General features: G+C 36.1%; 1 protein-coding gene across 1 annotated transcript in view; it reads right to left on the bottom strand.

Moving 5' to 3' along the window:
• The window catches only part of l3mbtl3 (L3MBTL histone methyl-lysine binding protein 3), a 54539-nt gene extending 45349 nt beyond the window's left edge, over positions 1 to 9190 (bottom strand). The window contains 4 exon segments of the mRNA XM_048208203.1: positions 1482 to 1632; positions 4914 to 5025; positions 7013 to 7134; positions 8887 to 9190. Coding sequence (XP_048064160.1) covers positions 1482 to 1632; positions 4914 to 5025; positions 7013 to 7114 — 365 coding nt within the window. The 5' untranslated portion in view covers positions 7115 to 7134; positions 8887 to 9190.
• Between the last annotated feature and the right edge of the window lie 6483 nt (positions 9191 to 15673).

Genomic DNA, 15673 nt, shown 5'->3' with positions numbered 1-15673 from the left:
TACAAAACAGTTAGCAGAGATGACATGTGTTCCTGAGAGGGGAGGAGCTTGACATTGTTAACGAGTTTACATATTTTGGCTTTATTTTGGATTTTAACTTTTAAAAGTTATGTAAAAAAGTTGTTGAATATTGTAAAATTTAATTTAAATCATTTTAAGCATATTTTAAGCCATTTTTGACAGTTGGTGCTGCTTTTTTGATGCTTTTTTTTCACATATTGAATATTGTTTTATTAGTTGATGATTTATAGGTGGCATAACTCTTAAGATAATAAAATCACTTTATAAGGGAGCTGTAAAAGTTTTGGATAAAAACAACTCTTTCATTTTACATGACAATTTATTGAGTTTATTGAGTTTTGAAAATTTTAAAAACTTAAAATATGCTTGTTTCATTTGTAAGTTCTGGCAAGGGCTTGACCCACATTCGTTAAATGAATTTATAGACAGGCTGTGTCATTGGTCTATCATTAGAGGGGATTGTGAGGAGCCATATAGACAAACAACTTCTGGACAAAAAGTATTGTCTGTAATAGGGAGTAATTATTGGAATAGCTTCAATAAGATCACCTTTAAACTGTCGAATCAGATGTGTGAACATTTTACTAGGGTTTTTTAAAACAATGTGTTTGGGCAATTTGTCTTTTTTATGTATATTTGAGTACGTGTCCTTGTGTGTACGGATGTAAATTAGCAATGCTGCTATAATCCAACTTGTATTTTATACTTATGTTCCATTAACATGCATTGTCCGTATGAAATAAATAAATCAAACTGTGACATATGCATCGTAATGTTATTGTATTCTACATTTTAAATATAAGAATAAATCAATTTTCTATAACAACTGGTTTAAAAATGGTATTTTAATGGTCTCACAATTGATAAATGACAAGGGCTACTTATTTACATATACTGAATTTTACAGGCATTCTGTATAGAGAATATATCATCGTATTTGATGCAATACCAGCAGGTTTTGTGAGACTTCTGCAAGACATCAGTGAATCTCTTGAGCGATCAACGTTTAAAAAAGAGGTCTTGTTAGACGGTGTTGATATTAAAGATAGTAAACGTAATAATAATTTTTTCAGACGTTTGATTCATTGTAACATTTCGACATAAATACTTTAGGAATGACCATTTTGAGAGTATTAATTTGGAGCACAACTTTAATACGCAGTGCTGGAGGTTTCAGCACATTCACACCAAGAGCGATAATCATAACTATAACTAAATCAGCGTCCACACCTGCGGACAATATTGCTCTGTTTATTACGAGCGCACACTGCACACTTTAAATGCTCCAATTAAATGGAATCCGATTGGTTGTCGATGTTTTTATCGTTGAACAGCTGGAAAGTTGTGTCGTTCTCATCATAGTTCTGACCATTCTGCCATTCTTTAACATTGAGAACGGTTTTTAAGTCTGGTTTTAAGTCCTTAAGTGTGATCTGCAGTAACAGTGATGCTCGACTTACTCCTGCTGCTCCTGCTGCAGACAGCGCTCACTGCAGTGAAGTCCATTAGACAGGAAGTCCACCACGGAGCCCTTCCTGTTACAGCGCACACACACCAGGCCGCGCTGGGCCCACGACGTCTCCTCCTTCGAGACGGGCGGCTCAGTCAGAGCTGAGGAAAATCAAGACAACACAGAGAAACTTCACAATCATCCTGCAGGGAAATCAATCACATCACAACTGACTGACCGAGCCTAACATTAAGTAAAGTTCAAGAATATTTTCCAAGTATGCTTTATGTAGTGAGTAAACTAATATGAATATACTAGTAGTATGGCTATACTGTTTGTTTATACACTTCATCACACTTTTAGTTTAAGTATTTTCATACACTACTAAATGAAGTATGATTTTTTATTAAGTATAGCAAAAAAATACACCAAAATCTATTTAAAATGCATTTATTTCATATTAAGTATACTTCAAATCCATTAACATTAAATTAAGACTTACTGATATTTGGACTTTATTTGGAGTTTTTCTTTATTGCACAATGTACAATTCCTAATATTATGCCTAAAAAGTGTTTTAATATCACTATTAATAAGGATTGTATGATCTTTGTATATTAGATATTTAAAGTGCAATAGTTGCAGTAGTTCCACTTTATCCTTCAGTATATCTTTAGTTGGACCTCAGCACTATTAATGCGCAATTAAAGTACAAAATTAGCAGACTTTAAGTATACCAGTTTACTATACCAAAAGTACAATTGCAGGGTATTTTTATTAAGTACAGTCCAGTCCAAAAGTTTGGAACCACTAAGATTTTTAATGTTTTTAAAAGAAGTTTCGTCTGCTCACCAAGGCTACATTTATTTAATTAAAAATACAGTAAAAAACAGTAATATTGTGAAATATTATTACAATTTAAAATAACTGTTTTCTATTTAAATATATTTGACAAAGTAATTTATTCCTGTGATGCAAAGCTGAATTTTCAGCATCATTACTCCAGTCTTCAGTGTCACATGATCCTTCAGAAATCATTCTAATATGCTGATTTGCTGCTCAAGAAACATTTAATGTGTACAATTGTACAAAATATTTGTGTACAATATTTTTTTTCAGGATTATTTGATGAATAGAAAGTTCAAAAGAACAGTGTTTATCTGAAATCTAATCTTTTGTAACATTATAAATGTCTTTACTGCCACTTTTGATTGATTTCATGCATCCTTGCTGAATAAAAGTATTCATTTCTTTAATTTCTTTTCAAAAAAATAAAAATAAAAATTCTTACTGACCCCAAACTTTTGAACGGTAGTGTATAATGCTACAGAAGCTTTGTATTTCAGATAAATGCTGTTCTTTTGAACTTTCTATTCATCAAGGAATCCTGAAAAAAAAAGTACACAACTGTTTTCAACATTGAAAATAATCATAAATGTTTCTTGAGCAGCAAATCAGCATATTAGAATGATTTCTGAAGGATCATGTGACACTGAAGACTGGAGTAACGATGCTGAAAATTCAGCTTTGATCACAGGAATAAATTACTTTGTCAAATATATTTAAATAGTACACAGTTATTTTAAACTGTAATAATATTTCACAATATTACTGTTTTTTACTGTATTTTTAATTAAATAAATGTAGCCTTGGTGAGCAGACGAAACTTCTTTTGAAAACATTAAAAATCTTAGTGGTTCCAAACTTTTGGACTGTACTGTATATAAATATGTAAATGTATGTGTAGTATACTTAGCTTTTAGTATTTTTTCACTAGGGTATTCTCAGTAAACTGCTATTTTGATCATTTTTATGCTGCAAATATACTTCTTAGTTTTCTTTATGTGAATTTAACATCATACTTATACACTGAAAAACACATAACATCTTAAATCTAAAAAGTCAAATTAATGCCTTAAAGTTTTGCACAAAAATAAAGTTTTGCAAAACAAAAAAATTAATTGAGCAATAAAAAAAATGTTTTGCAAACAAAAATAAAGAATTGGAAAGGAAAAATAAAGTAAAGACGGTTGGATTGTTTTTCCCCCGGTGGGCGTGGTTTTCAGATTATAATAAATGCGCTCTGTCTCTATGCTTGATCTGTTCTGTTGCGATCTGCGTCTCCTGCCGATGACGTGTTTCGCGGGGGCGTGCCCCCGGTTCTTGACTCCACCCCCACGTCAAACCAGTGCCATAAAGAGAACCGCACAGAAAAGTGCAGCGCAAAGGAAAACCGGTGTCGTGAGCGCACGCTTGACTGAAACGCAGAATAAAATGAGCGTTGCAAATGATTTAGTAGGTTTGAGCATGAAAAATATGTGGCAAAGATAAACTAGGATTACAGCTGTCATTGATTTTTGTAATTGATTATATTTTTATTTTTGCACTACGTTATTTTATTTTGCAATTTATTATTTTTGTTTGCAAAACTTATTTTTTTCCGCTCAATACTTTATTTTTCCTTTGCAATTCTTTATTTTTGTTTGCAAAACATTTTTTTTATTGCTCAATTCTTTTTTTTTGTTTTGCAAAACTTTATTTTTGTGCAAAACTTTAAGGCATTAATTTGACTCCATAGTTTTAAGTCAAAAATATTATTTAACATCACTGAATCAACCTAAATACATTCATTTTTCCTGACAACACTAATTTGCATTGGTTAAATCAGATAGAAGCAGCACTTTAAGAGAATAATTGCAGGTTAGCAGTTATATTATTTTGCACTTTAAGCTTGTGTTCACACAGATTGCTCTGTCAGTCCATTTCATTAAGTGTGAACGCTGTCATCTGAACCAAACAAGTGGACCGAGACTCGCTTCCAAACGAAAGGCATCTAAATTAACCATAAACAGGACGTGATGTCACACAATATGACCCTAAAACAGGACAGAATGATCATGTGTGCCATAAAAGCTGATTTTTGTTTTGTATCTGTAGGTTTGCAAAGCGATCCTGGACTCATTTTCTGTTTTGGTCCGGACCAAAAGAACCAAATGAACCGAACTACAGGTGTGAACACACCCTTAGTGCACTTCCAGGTTCCTGTTTTAATGTTTGTACTTGAAATATCATGTATGTAATGAGTCAGGTGTCGTGTATATTGTGAGAATAACTGGAGATTTCACAGAACCGTAGTGAACGTGTTCATGATCAGCTGTAATCGCTGTCAAATTATGCTTTTCTCTTTCCAGAGACTGTGAGAAGCATCTGACTTTGAGTCTGTGCCATTTTTAATCCCATTTCTGTGTAATTTAGCAGATAAAAATCTCACAATTCATTCCAGCCCACTTGAGGATAACATCCGCTCATTTCAATGTAGTGAATCTGCAGCCGTGGGATGTTGTTGTGTAAAACTCGTCCGAGTTAGAGACAGTAGCCGAGGGGGCGGGGCTTAGGGAAGGGGCACTGAACACCAAACGCGAGTGTATTATTGTGCGTTTACCCTCTTGAGCCGTGGGGACGCTCCATGTGGTGGTGGCGTGAGCTTTCTTGCCCCTCTCCTCCTCCATCTCGTCCGTTATGACCTCCAGGACCCCAAACTCATTCACCCGGAACTGACACACACACACACAACAGAGACGCTCACACACCGTCTGCACCGCTGAATCCATAGGGCTGCACGACTCAAAGTTAAACTGAAATGGCGATTTGGCTTAGTGCTTTTTTTTATTAAATATGGCTCTGTGATCAGTAATAAATGCATGTGAAAAAGCGACACACATCAAACATCTTCCCAAACATGTTTTTACTCTGAACTCGCTTCATAATGTCAGTCATGTGTTCAAATAACTTCCTTCTGTGAGCTGATGTGCTTCAGACAATATGTTATTTTACAGTATTCTATACAGTGACATGTCGATAAGCATTGAATTATTAATATACTTTATTATTATGAAAATACCCGAGAAGACTTGAAGAAGTCAGATACATCATATATTGTGGCAGACATGTTTAATCGAAGCATTTCTATCATCTTTTTATTCAGCGACAGCGATAGCTCTATTAGGGATTTTCCGGAAATCATAAGTTATTACTTCTGTGATCAGGGTTGCCAGGTTTTCAAAACAAAACATGCCAAATTGCTGCAAAAAAACTTGCCCAATCGTGTTTCAGTGGTAAAATTCACGTTCCAGGGGGGTAAATATCATGTTATTTGGAGTCGCTTCAACCCGCGGACATGAAAAACAACCCGTGGCAACAGTGTTAAAGTAGCCCAATTCTGCGGGAAAATTACAGACTTGGCAACACTGTCTGTGAGGCATATGTGAGAGCGCCCTCTGGCTTCCAGTATGAATGAAACTGGCGTGTTTAGTGCTTAGCAATGCTCAGTCCATCCTATTTTGGGTAAAAAAAGTAGGAAAATAATACTTCTCTCTTAAGAACTTTATACACTGCCCTCCAAAAGTTGGGAAACACCCCTGACAAAGTGTGGTTTTGGACGATATCAGCATAAATCCTGATCGTTTTTTTTGGTGCAAATACATTACAGTAACTTGACATTATCATTGAACACCAGCAATAATAATTTTCATTTTGATTACATAATAATGGCAATATATACATGTCAAAGTCAGACATGCTGTGATGCTGGTTACTGGTTGAATCTTGGCCCAGGTTTGTAAAAGATCTTTGGGTCAGCACACCTTAATAGCTTCAACAATTGATTGCCAATTAAGTTTAGAATACAAGGAACCAATCAGAACCCAGTTTAGGTCAGATAGCTGCTAATGCTGGATATATTGATGCATCGAAAATGTAAGTTTTTTCTATGTATAAACTGTTTATGTAATAAAATTTGTTTTTGTAGTTTGTGTTGTGCCTTATCAGTGCAAAATTATCACAAATTAAAAAGGATTCATGCCAATATTGTCCAAAACCCCACTTTTCTAGGGCGTTTCCAAACTTTTGAAGGGCAGTGTATGTATTTTTATATTTTTTTTTTGTTTGTTTATTTTTTATTTTGCATACAGATTTTTATCTTAATAATATTTTATAATAAATCCTTAGACTTTTATAATAAATTATGAGCAGATTTTTGTAAAAAAATATATATTATTTTTACTTTTATTTTTATAATGTTATATTTATTCTTCAATACTTTTTTTTTTACTTTTAATAATGAAAGTGTTATTACAATAATACTATTATATAATGCAATAATAATTATTATTTTGTTTAATATTTTTATTTAGCAATAATAATAATCATATTAATTATTATTAGTCATATAAGCACAAAATGCCAAAACTAGCAAAACAAACTGGGTGTTCATATATATATATATATATATATATATATATATATATATATATATATATATATATATTTATTTTTTTTTTTTTTTTTTTTTTTTTCATGTTATAAAAAAAATGCATTTTAAATCGCAAACCGTGATTTTAACCAGAAAAATCGCAAATATATTTTTTGCCCAGATCGTGCAGCCCTACAACACACACTACAGGTGAGATGATTATATATCACTATATAGCTACTGTAAAGACTGAATGCAGTTTTCAGGCTGTTTAGTATGTGTTCCCTCACCTTGAGCTCGCTGCCAGGCAGTGTTCCCACTCCGTCCTTCCAGTCCATGGCTCCGTACACATCAAACTCTGGAGCGGCTGTGCTCGGGCCCGACGACTCCATCACACCCGCACGCAGCTAACCTGAAACGCCAGACAACACCTCACAGTATAAATACCACACCGTCGATTGTGTACTTCATATAAACACACTAAACGCTAATTTAGTAGCTATAATGCTGTTTGCATGTTTGTTTGTGTGTGCAAATGTGCCTTTCTGGAGATTCATGACAATTTAATCAGCATTAAATGTCTTTTTCCCATTAGATTTTGGGGTAAAATGCAGCCCAGACATATTTTTCATCCATATACTAATGAAAAATCATTTAAAACAACACATGACATTATTTCACAGGTTATTCTTTAAGGATTTTTTCTAAAGCAATCCCAGTAAACAATTAGAAAGCTTTATGTTTTCTTTTTTTTTAGTCCAGAACTGGTTTAACAGCTAATGCATTGCACTGTTTTTGTGCAATCAGATAGTACACAACACATCTGCAATCTCATTTTTATATGAAAATATTAGATGAAGACGGATTGTTTCTTCTCATCAGTCACTCCTGTGTCTATAGCTTAATAAGAAGCTGATCAGGCAGTGTTTAGAGCACACTAGGCCAGTTTAACTCGAGTTAGTGTCAGTGCCGCATGAGGCCTACAGCACGAGTGTCGCTCCCGCCGCCGCCGCCAGAGGTCGCTGCCGCCCGCGTTCATCCGCAGCGCTGGAAACTTTCAATTCAACAATAAAATCAAGCAATAATGTCACATATTACAACATTTTCAGACTCATTTTAACATCGTTTAGCATTAAATACTAAAGTCACAGTTGAACAACTGTCATACATCTGCACATGAAACGATTTTCGCAGCTGTATTTGTTATTTATAGGTATTTATTATGTTATATAATTAAACTAAGTTCATTTTCTGAACGAATGTTTACAATCTCAGAGCAAATGCTTTACTTTTTTTAGTGTGAAGTACACTATTTTGACACCTAACAGTTTTATTTTCACTAATGCTATTTTATTTATTTATTTTTTAATTTGTAGATTTGTATATTTAAAATTTGCAGACGACGACGATAATGATGTTAATAATAAAATAAAACGCATGCTAATTTTCCACCTCGAGTTTGAACGCACCGGGTGTTTTTTTTCTATTAATCGCGTTTATTTATTGTTTTATGTGCATTTCTCTATTGCATTACAATAGTTTCCTCTGAATGCGGTGAAATTGTGTTATTTTCCCTCAAATATCGACGACGGCGAGCGATCATGACACATTTGAGACGCACAGAATCACATATTAAACACTTTCTTTAATGTGTTTTAAAGGCAGTTTCTCAAAATGGCGGAGCAGGAATTATATTCACTATATAATTGAAAGACACAGGCCTGCGAATCGCGTCATTATTGCTGATCAATGACATTTAAAGTGAATGATTGAGCTGATCGAGGAGCTGATCGAGACATGTTTTGTTTCGCACGATCAGTTCCTGCATTTACACACTCCTGCTTGACATTATTCCCTTCAGACTCACAAATACACGCTTTATTCGTGCTATCATGAACACTTTGATCCTTTCTATCGACTGCGGCTATTTTGAGAGTCATTCATTAGCGTTATTCTTTATTTCATACTCTGTGTCTCTCTCTCTTCCTGCTGCTCATATTATTGATGACACGTCCAGGCGTTTTCTACTTTATATCTAACTTTCATTATTATTCCGTCACATTAAACCTCCCGCGAAAGTCTAACAAGGTTTATTACACAGTATAAAATGCTACACGAGCAGTTTATCCTAGCGTGCGATTGTTTTAATTTGTCTGTTTCTTACCCAAATTCTCCCACGAGTACTGAGAAATTGGCCAGGCGGACTCCAGTGCGCATGCGCACAGCCGTCGCGCTTCACACTCGCCCATCATGACAATATCGAAAGTTTTGCGCTGAAACAATCCCGACGGATCTCGACGGTGTCGCTCCAGCCTGCTCTTAACGCTGCCCGAGCGGCTTCTGAGGTGCAGAGAGGGGGTCTGATGGCGGAAAACATCGCCATTGCTGTTTTGTTACTAAAAATAAATTCCTGCGTGCGACCGAGCCGTCTAAAATGCGCATAAACGCCTCAGTAAATACAAACAATCGAGCTGTCGAGTGATAAGTGTGGTTTGATTGAGGGAGATGGAGAAATGTGATGCTGTCTGCACTGAACAACACACACTGCTGTAGCCTATAGCCTACTACACTATATAGCACACTAAACAACAGCCCTGCTAATGAAACATGTTCTGCTAATGTTAAGTTATGAAAACATTATTTCTGAACATTCAAAACAACAAAATAGCCTACTAGAACTACATTAAACTAAACTGAATATTATTGTTTAGCTTTAGATCAACACAAATATTGAGTTATACTAAAGAAAGACACTATATTCAGCTGTACACAACAATAGACTATATCACAATACAACCCAACCCAATCTCTGGGTTAAAACAGCCCAATCGCTGGGTTAAAACAATCTAATCACTGAGTTAAAACAACCCAATCGCTGGGTTAAAAGAATCCATTCACTAGGTTAAAACAACCCAATCGCTGGGTTAAAACTGCCCAATCGCTGGGTTAAAAAACCCAGTCGCTGGGTTAAAACAACCCAATCGCTGGGTTAAAACAGCCCAATTGCTGGGTTAAAACAACCCAATCGCTGGGTTAAAACAGCCCAATCTCTGGGTTAAAACAGCCCAATCGCTGGGTTAAAACAATCTAATCACTGAGTTAAAACAACCCAATCGCTGGGTTAAAAGAATCCATTCACTAGGTTAAAACAACCCAATCGCTGGGTTAAAACTGCCCAATCGCTGGGTTAAAAAACCCAGTCGCTGGGTTAAAACAACCCAATCGCTGGGTTAAAACAATCTAATCATTGGGTTAAAACAACCCAATCGCTGGGTTAAAACAGCCCAATCTCTGGGTTAAAACAGCCCAATCGCTGGGTTAAAACAATCTAATCACTAGGTTAAAACAGCCCAATCTCTGGGTTAAAACAGCCCAATCGCTGGGTTAAAACAATCTAATAACTGGGTTAAAAAAACCCAGTCGCAGGGGTTAAAACAACCCAATCGCTGGGTTAAAACAATCCAATTGCTGTGTTAAAAAAGCTCAATTGCTGGGTTAAAACAATCCAGCTGCTGGGTTAAAACAATCCAGTTGCTGGGTTAAAACAACCCAATCGCTGGGTTAAAACAATCCAATTGCTGTGTTAAAACAGCTCAATTGCTGGGTTAAAACAATCCAGTTGCTGGGTTAAAACAACCCAGTTGCTGGGTTAAAACAATCCAACTGCTGGGTTAAAACAGCTCAATCGCAGGGGTTAAAACAATCCAATTGCTGGGTTAAAACAACCCAATCGCTGAGTTAAAACAACCTAATCTCTGGGTTAAAACAATCTAATCACTGGGTTAAAACAACCCAATAGCTGGGTTAAAACCAACCAATCCCTGGGTTAAAAGAATCCATTCACTAGGTTAAAACAACCCAATCGCTGGGTTAAAAAAACCTAGTCGCTGGGTTAAAACAATCCAATTACTGGGTTAAAATAGCCCAATCACTGGGTTAAAACTGCCCAATCTCTGGGTTAAAACAATCCAACTGCTGGGTTAAAACAACCCAATCGCTGGGTTACAAAAACCCAGTCGCAGGGGTTAAAACAACCCAATTGCTGGGTTAAAACAACCCAATCGCTGGGTAAAAAAAAATCCAATTGCTGGGTTAAAACAATCCAATTGCTGGGTTAAAACAATCCAATTGCTGGGTTAAAACAGCTCAATCGCTGGGTTAAAACAACCCAATGTCTGGGTTAAAACAATCCAATTGCTGGGTTAAAACAATCCAACTGCTGGGTTAAAACAATCCAATTGCTGGGTTAAAACAGCTCAATCACTGGGTTAAAACAGCTCAATCGCTGGGTTAAAACAACCCAATCGCTGGGTTAAAACAACTCAATCGCTGGGTTAAAACAACCCAATTGCTGGGTTAAAACAATCCAACTGCTGGGTTAAAACAGCTCAATCTCTGGGTTAAAACAATCCAACTGCTGGGTTAAAACAACCCAATCGCTGAGTTAAAACAACCTAATCACTGGGTTAAAACAATCTAATCACTGGGTTAAAACAACCCGATAGCTGGGTTAAAACCAACCAATCCCTGGGTTAAAAGAATCCATTCACTAGGTTAAAACAACCCAATCGCTGGGTTAAAAAAACCTAGTCGCTGGGTTAAAACAATCCAATTACTGGGTTAAAATAGCCCAATCACTGGGTTAAAACTGCCCAATCTCTGGGTTAAAACAATCCAACTGCTGGGTTAAAACAACCCAATCGCTGGGTTACAAAAACCCAGTCGCAGGGGTTAAAACAACCCAATTGCTGGGTTAAAACAACCCAATCGCTGGGTTAAAAAAAATCCAATTGCTGGGTTAAAACAACCCAATCGCTGGGTTAAAAAAAATCCAATTGCTGGGTTAAAACAATCCAACTGCTGGGTTAAAACAATCCAATTGCTGGGTTAAAACAGCTCAATCGCTGGGTTAAAACAACCCAATGTCTGGGTTAAAACAATCCAATTGCTGGGTTAAAACAATCCAACTGCTGGGTTAAAACAATCCAATTGCTGGGTTAAAACAGCTCAATCGCTGGGTTAAAACAACCCAATCGCTGGGTTAAAACAACTCAATCGCTGGGTTAAAACAACCCAATTGCTGGGTTAAAACAATCCAACTGCTGGGTTAAAACAGCTCAATCTCTGGGTTAAAACAATCCAACTGCTGGGTTAAAACAACCCAATCGCTGGGTTACAAAAACCCAGTCGCAGGGGTTTAAACAACCCAATCGCTGGGTTAAAACAACCCAATCGCTGGGTTAAAACAATCCAATTGCTGGGTTAAAACAGCTCAATCGCTGGGTTAAAACAACCCAATGTCTGGTTTAAAACAATCCAATTGCTGGGTTAAAACAACCCAGTCGCTGGGTTAAAACAATCCAATTGCTGGGTTAAAACAATCCAACTGCTGGGTTAAAACAATCCAATTGCTGGGTTAAAACAGCTCAATCGCTGGGTTAAAACAACCCAATGTCTGGTTTAAAACAATCCAATTGCTGGGTTAAAACAATCCAATTGCTGGGTTAAAACAGCTCAATCGCTGGGTTAAAACAACCCAATGTCTGGGTTAAAACAATCCAATTGCTGGGTTAAAACAATCCAACTGCTGGGTTAAAACAATCCAATTGCTGGGTTAAAACAGCTCAATCGCTGGGTTAAAAACAACCCAGTCGCTGGGTTAAAACAATCCAACTGCTGGGTTAAAACAGCTCAATCGCTGGGTTAAAACAACCCAATGTCTGGTTTAAAACAATCCAATTGCTGGGTTAAAACAACCCAGTCGCTGGGTTAAAACAGCTCAATCGCTGGGTTAAAACAACCCAATGTCTGGGTTAAAACAATCCAATTGCTGGGTTAAAACAATCCAACTGCTGGGTTAAAACAATCCAATTGCTGGGTTAAAACAGCTCAATCGCTGGGTTAAAAACAACCCAGTCGCTGGGTTAAAACAATCCAACTGCTGGGTTAAAACAGCTCAATCGCTGGGTTAAAACAACCCAATGTCTGGTTTAAAACAATCCAATTGCTGGGTTAAAACAATCCAATTGCTGGGTTAAAACAGCTCAATCGCTGGGTTAAAACAACCCAATGTCTGGGTTAAAACAATCCAATTGCTGGGTTAAAACAATCCAACTGCTGGGTTAAAACAATCCAATTGCTGGGTTAAAACAGCTCAATCGCTGGGTTAAAAACAACCCAGTCGCTGGGTTAAAACAATCCAACTGCTGGGTTAAAACAGCTCAATCGCTGGGTTAAAACAACCCAATGTCTGGTTTAAAACAATCCAATTGCTGGGTTAAAACAATCCAATTACTGGGTTAAAACAGCTCAATCGCTGGGTTAAAACAACCCAATGTCTGGGTTAAAACAATCCAATTGCTGGGTTAAAACAATCCAACTGCTGGGTTAAAACAATCCAATTGCTGGGTTAAAACAGCTCAATCGCTGGGTTAAAACAACCCAATGTCTGGTTTAAAACAATCCAATTGCTGGGTTAAAACAATCCAATTGCTGGGTTAAAACAGCTCAATCGCTGGGTTAAAACAACCCAATGTCTGGGTTAAAACAATCCAATTGCTGGGTTAAAACAATCCAACTGCTGGGTTAAAACAATCCAATTGCTGGGTTAAAACAGCTCAATCGCTGGGTTAAAAACAACCCAGTCGCTGGGTTAAAACAATCCAACTGCTGGGTTAAAACAGCTCAATCTCTGGGTTAAAACAATCCAACTGCTGGGTTAAAACAACCCAATCGCTGGGTTAAAACAACCCAATCGCTGGGTTAAAACAGCTCAATCGCTGGGTTAAAACAACCCAATGTCTGGTTTAAAACAATCCAACTGCTGGGTTAAAACAACCCAGTCGCTGGGTTAAAACAACCCAATCGCTGGGTTAAAACAACCAAATTTCTGGGTTAAAACATGTTTTGCTAAGTTAAGTTATGAAAACATTATTTCTGAATATTCAAAACAACTAAATAGCCTACTAGAACTACATTAAACTATACTGAATAATATTGTTTAGCTTTAGATCAGCACAATTGCCACTATATTGAGTTATACAAAAGAAAAACACTATATTCAGCTGTACACAACAATAGACTATATCACAATATGTTAACTGAACTAGATCAACACTTAACTAAAATATACTGAATTATATTCTAGTCCAATCTTTAAATGAGTGTGTTTTAACAGTTTATATGAATATCTCACACTTCTGTTTGCGCTTACAACACGTAAATGGTGCTGACACTTTTAAAGTAATCATTTTATCTAACACTAAATGACAAACTGATCAAATAAACCGGCCGTGTTATTAGGTTACCCTATGAAGCCATCTAGAGCTGGGTTTAATAATTTTATTAAGCAATTTGTTGTAGTTAAAACTGCTATTTATTAGTGCAATCCAATATTGTCATCCACACTTGATCTGATCAAACATGTTATTTGTCTGGTAATCCACTAGAGATGTGGATATTTTGTTTGCTGATTTATTAAAGCAGTTTGGTCCGTGTGGAGCTGCAGTATGTGGTTTTGGTTTTAGTTTTGCCACTTCCAGTAGCGCAGTGTCACGTGTCAAATATACAAACAACAAATGCTAACATACGAAATGTATGTTGCAAATTGAGTTCAAAGGTCAAAGAGACGCAGGTTAATCACAGCCACACTATACACACATCAGGTTTAGCGCTGGACCTGTTATTGAATCTCTGCAGATTACATTTCTTATGCACTGATCATAGAAGATCGTCATCAGCACTGAAATTTGAAGCTTGTCAACTAATCTTGAAATATATTTCTTCATCTATAAGCAACTTTGTTTAGTACCTTACCCTTCACTCTTAAAAATAAAGGTTCTTTATTGGCATTGATGGTAACATTAAGAAACGCTCTCCATTACACAAAAGATCCTTTATAGTGGAAAAAGGTTCTTTAGATTTTTTAAATATTCTTCACACTAAGAAAATGGTTCTTTTAAGAACTGATCACTGAAAGCTTCTTTGGGGAACCAAAAATGGTTCTTCTATGTCAGAGGTGTCCAATCCTGCTCTTAAAGGGACAGTGTCCTGAAGAGTTCAGCTCCAACCACAATTGAGCACAAAAATGCTGGATTAAAAATAACATAAACTGGGGACAAACCCAGCGATTGGGTTGTTTTAACACAGCAGTTGGGTTAAATGTTTGCCCAACATGCTGAGTAGTTTTATTTAACTCAACTATTGATTAAAATGAACCCAAAATAGGTTGCAAATTAAAAATCAGACACATAATTACTAGCGGCAACAATAATAATCAAAAGGTAAACATTTATTAATAAGCAATTTAATAAATGCTTATTGTTTAATTATTATTCATTAAACTTCTTAATAAATGTTAATTTATTAAACATATTTATGAATGTTAATTAATTAATTAATAAAGTTTGAGCTCTGTAAGAGTGAGTGTTGCACCTTTGTTCATCTTAACATACTTTGGGTTCATTTTAAGCCAGCAACACAGTAAATTTTAACAATATTTGAGTTAAATAAAACAACCCAGCAGATTGAACAAACATTTAACCCAATTGCTGGGTTAAAACAATCCATTCACTAGGTTAAAACAACTCAGTCTCTGGGTTAAAACAACCCAATCGCTGGGTTAAAACAATCCATTCACTGGGTTAAAACAATTCATTCACTGGTTTAAAACAACCCAATCGCTGGGTTAAAACAACCCATTCACTGGGTTAAAACAATTCATTCACTGGGTTAAAACAACCCAATCACTGGGTTAAAACAATCCATTCACTGGGTTAAAACAACCCATTCACTGGGTTAAAACAACTCAATCGCTGGGTTAAAACAATTCATTCACTGGTTTAAAACAACCCAATCGCTGGGTTAAAACAATCCATTCACTGGGTTAAAACAACCCAATTGCTGGGTTAAAACAGTTAATTCACTGGGTTAAAACAACCCATTCACTGGGT

This window comes from Megalobrama amblycephala, linkage group LG11 (genome assembly GCF_018812025.1).
Source record: "Megalobrama amblycephala isolate DHTTF-2021 linkage group LG11, ASM1881202v1, whole genome shotgun sequence".
Lineage (NCBI taxonomy): Eukaryota > Metazoa > Chordata > Actinopteri > Cypriniformes > Xenocyprididae > Megalobrama > Megalobrama amblycephala.
The sequence above is the reverse complement of the archived record's forward strand: the minus strand, read 5'-3'. Positions and strand labels throughout refer to the sequence as shown.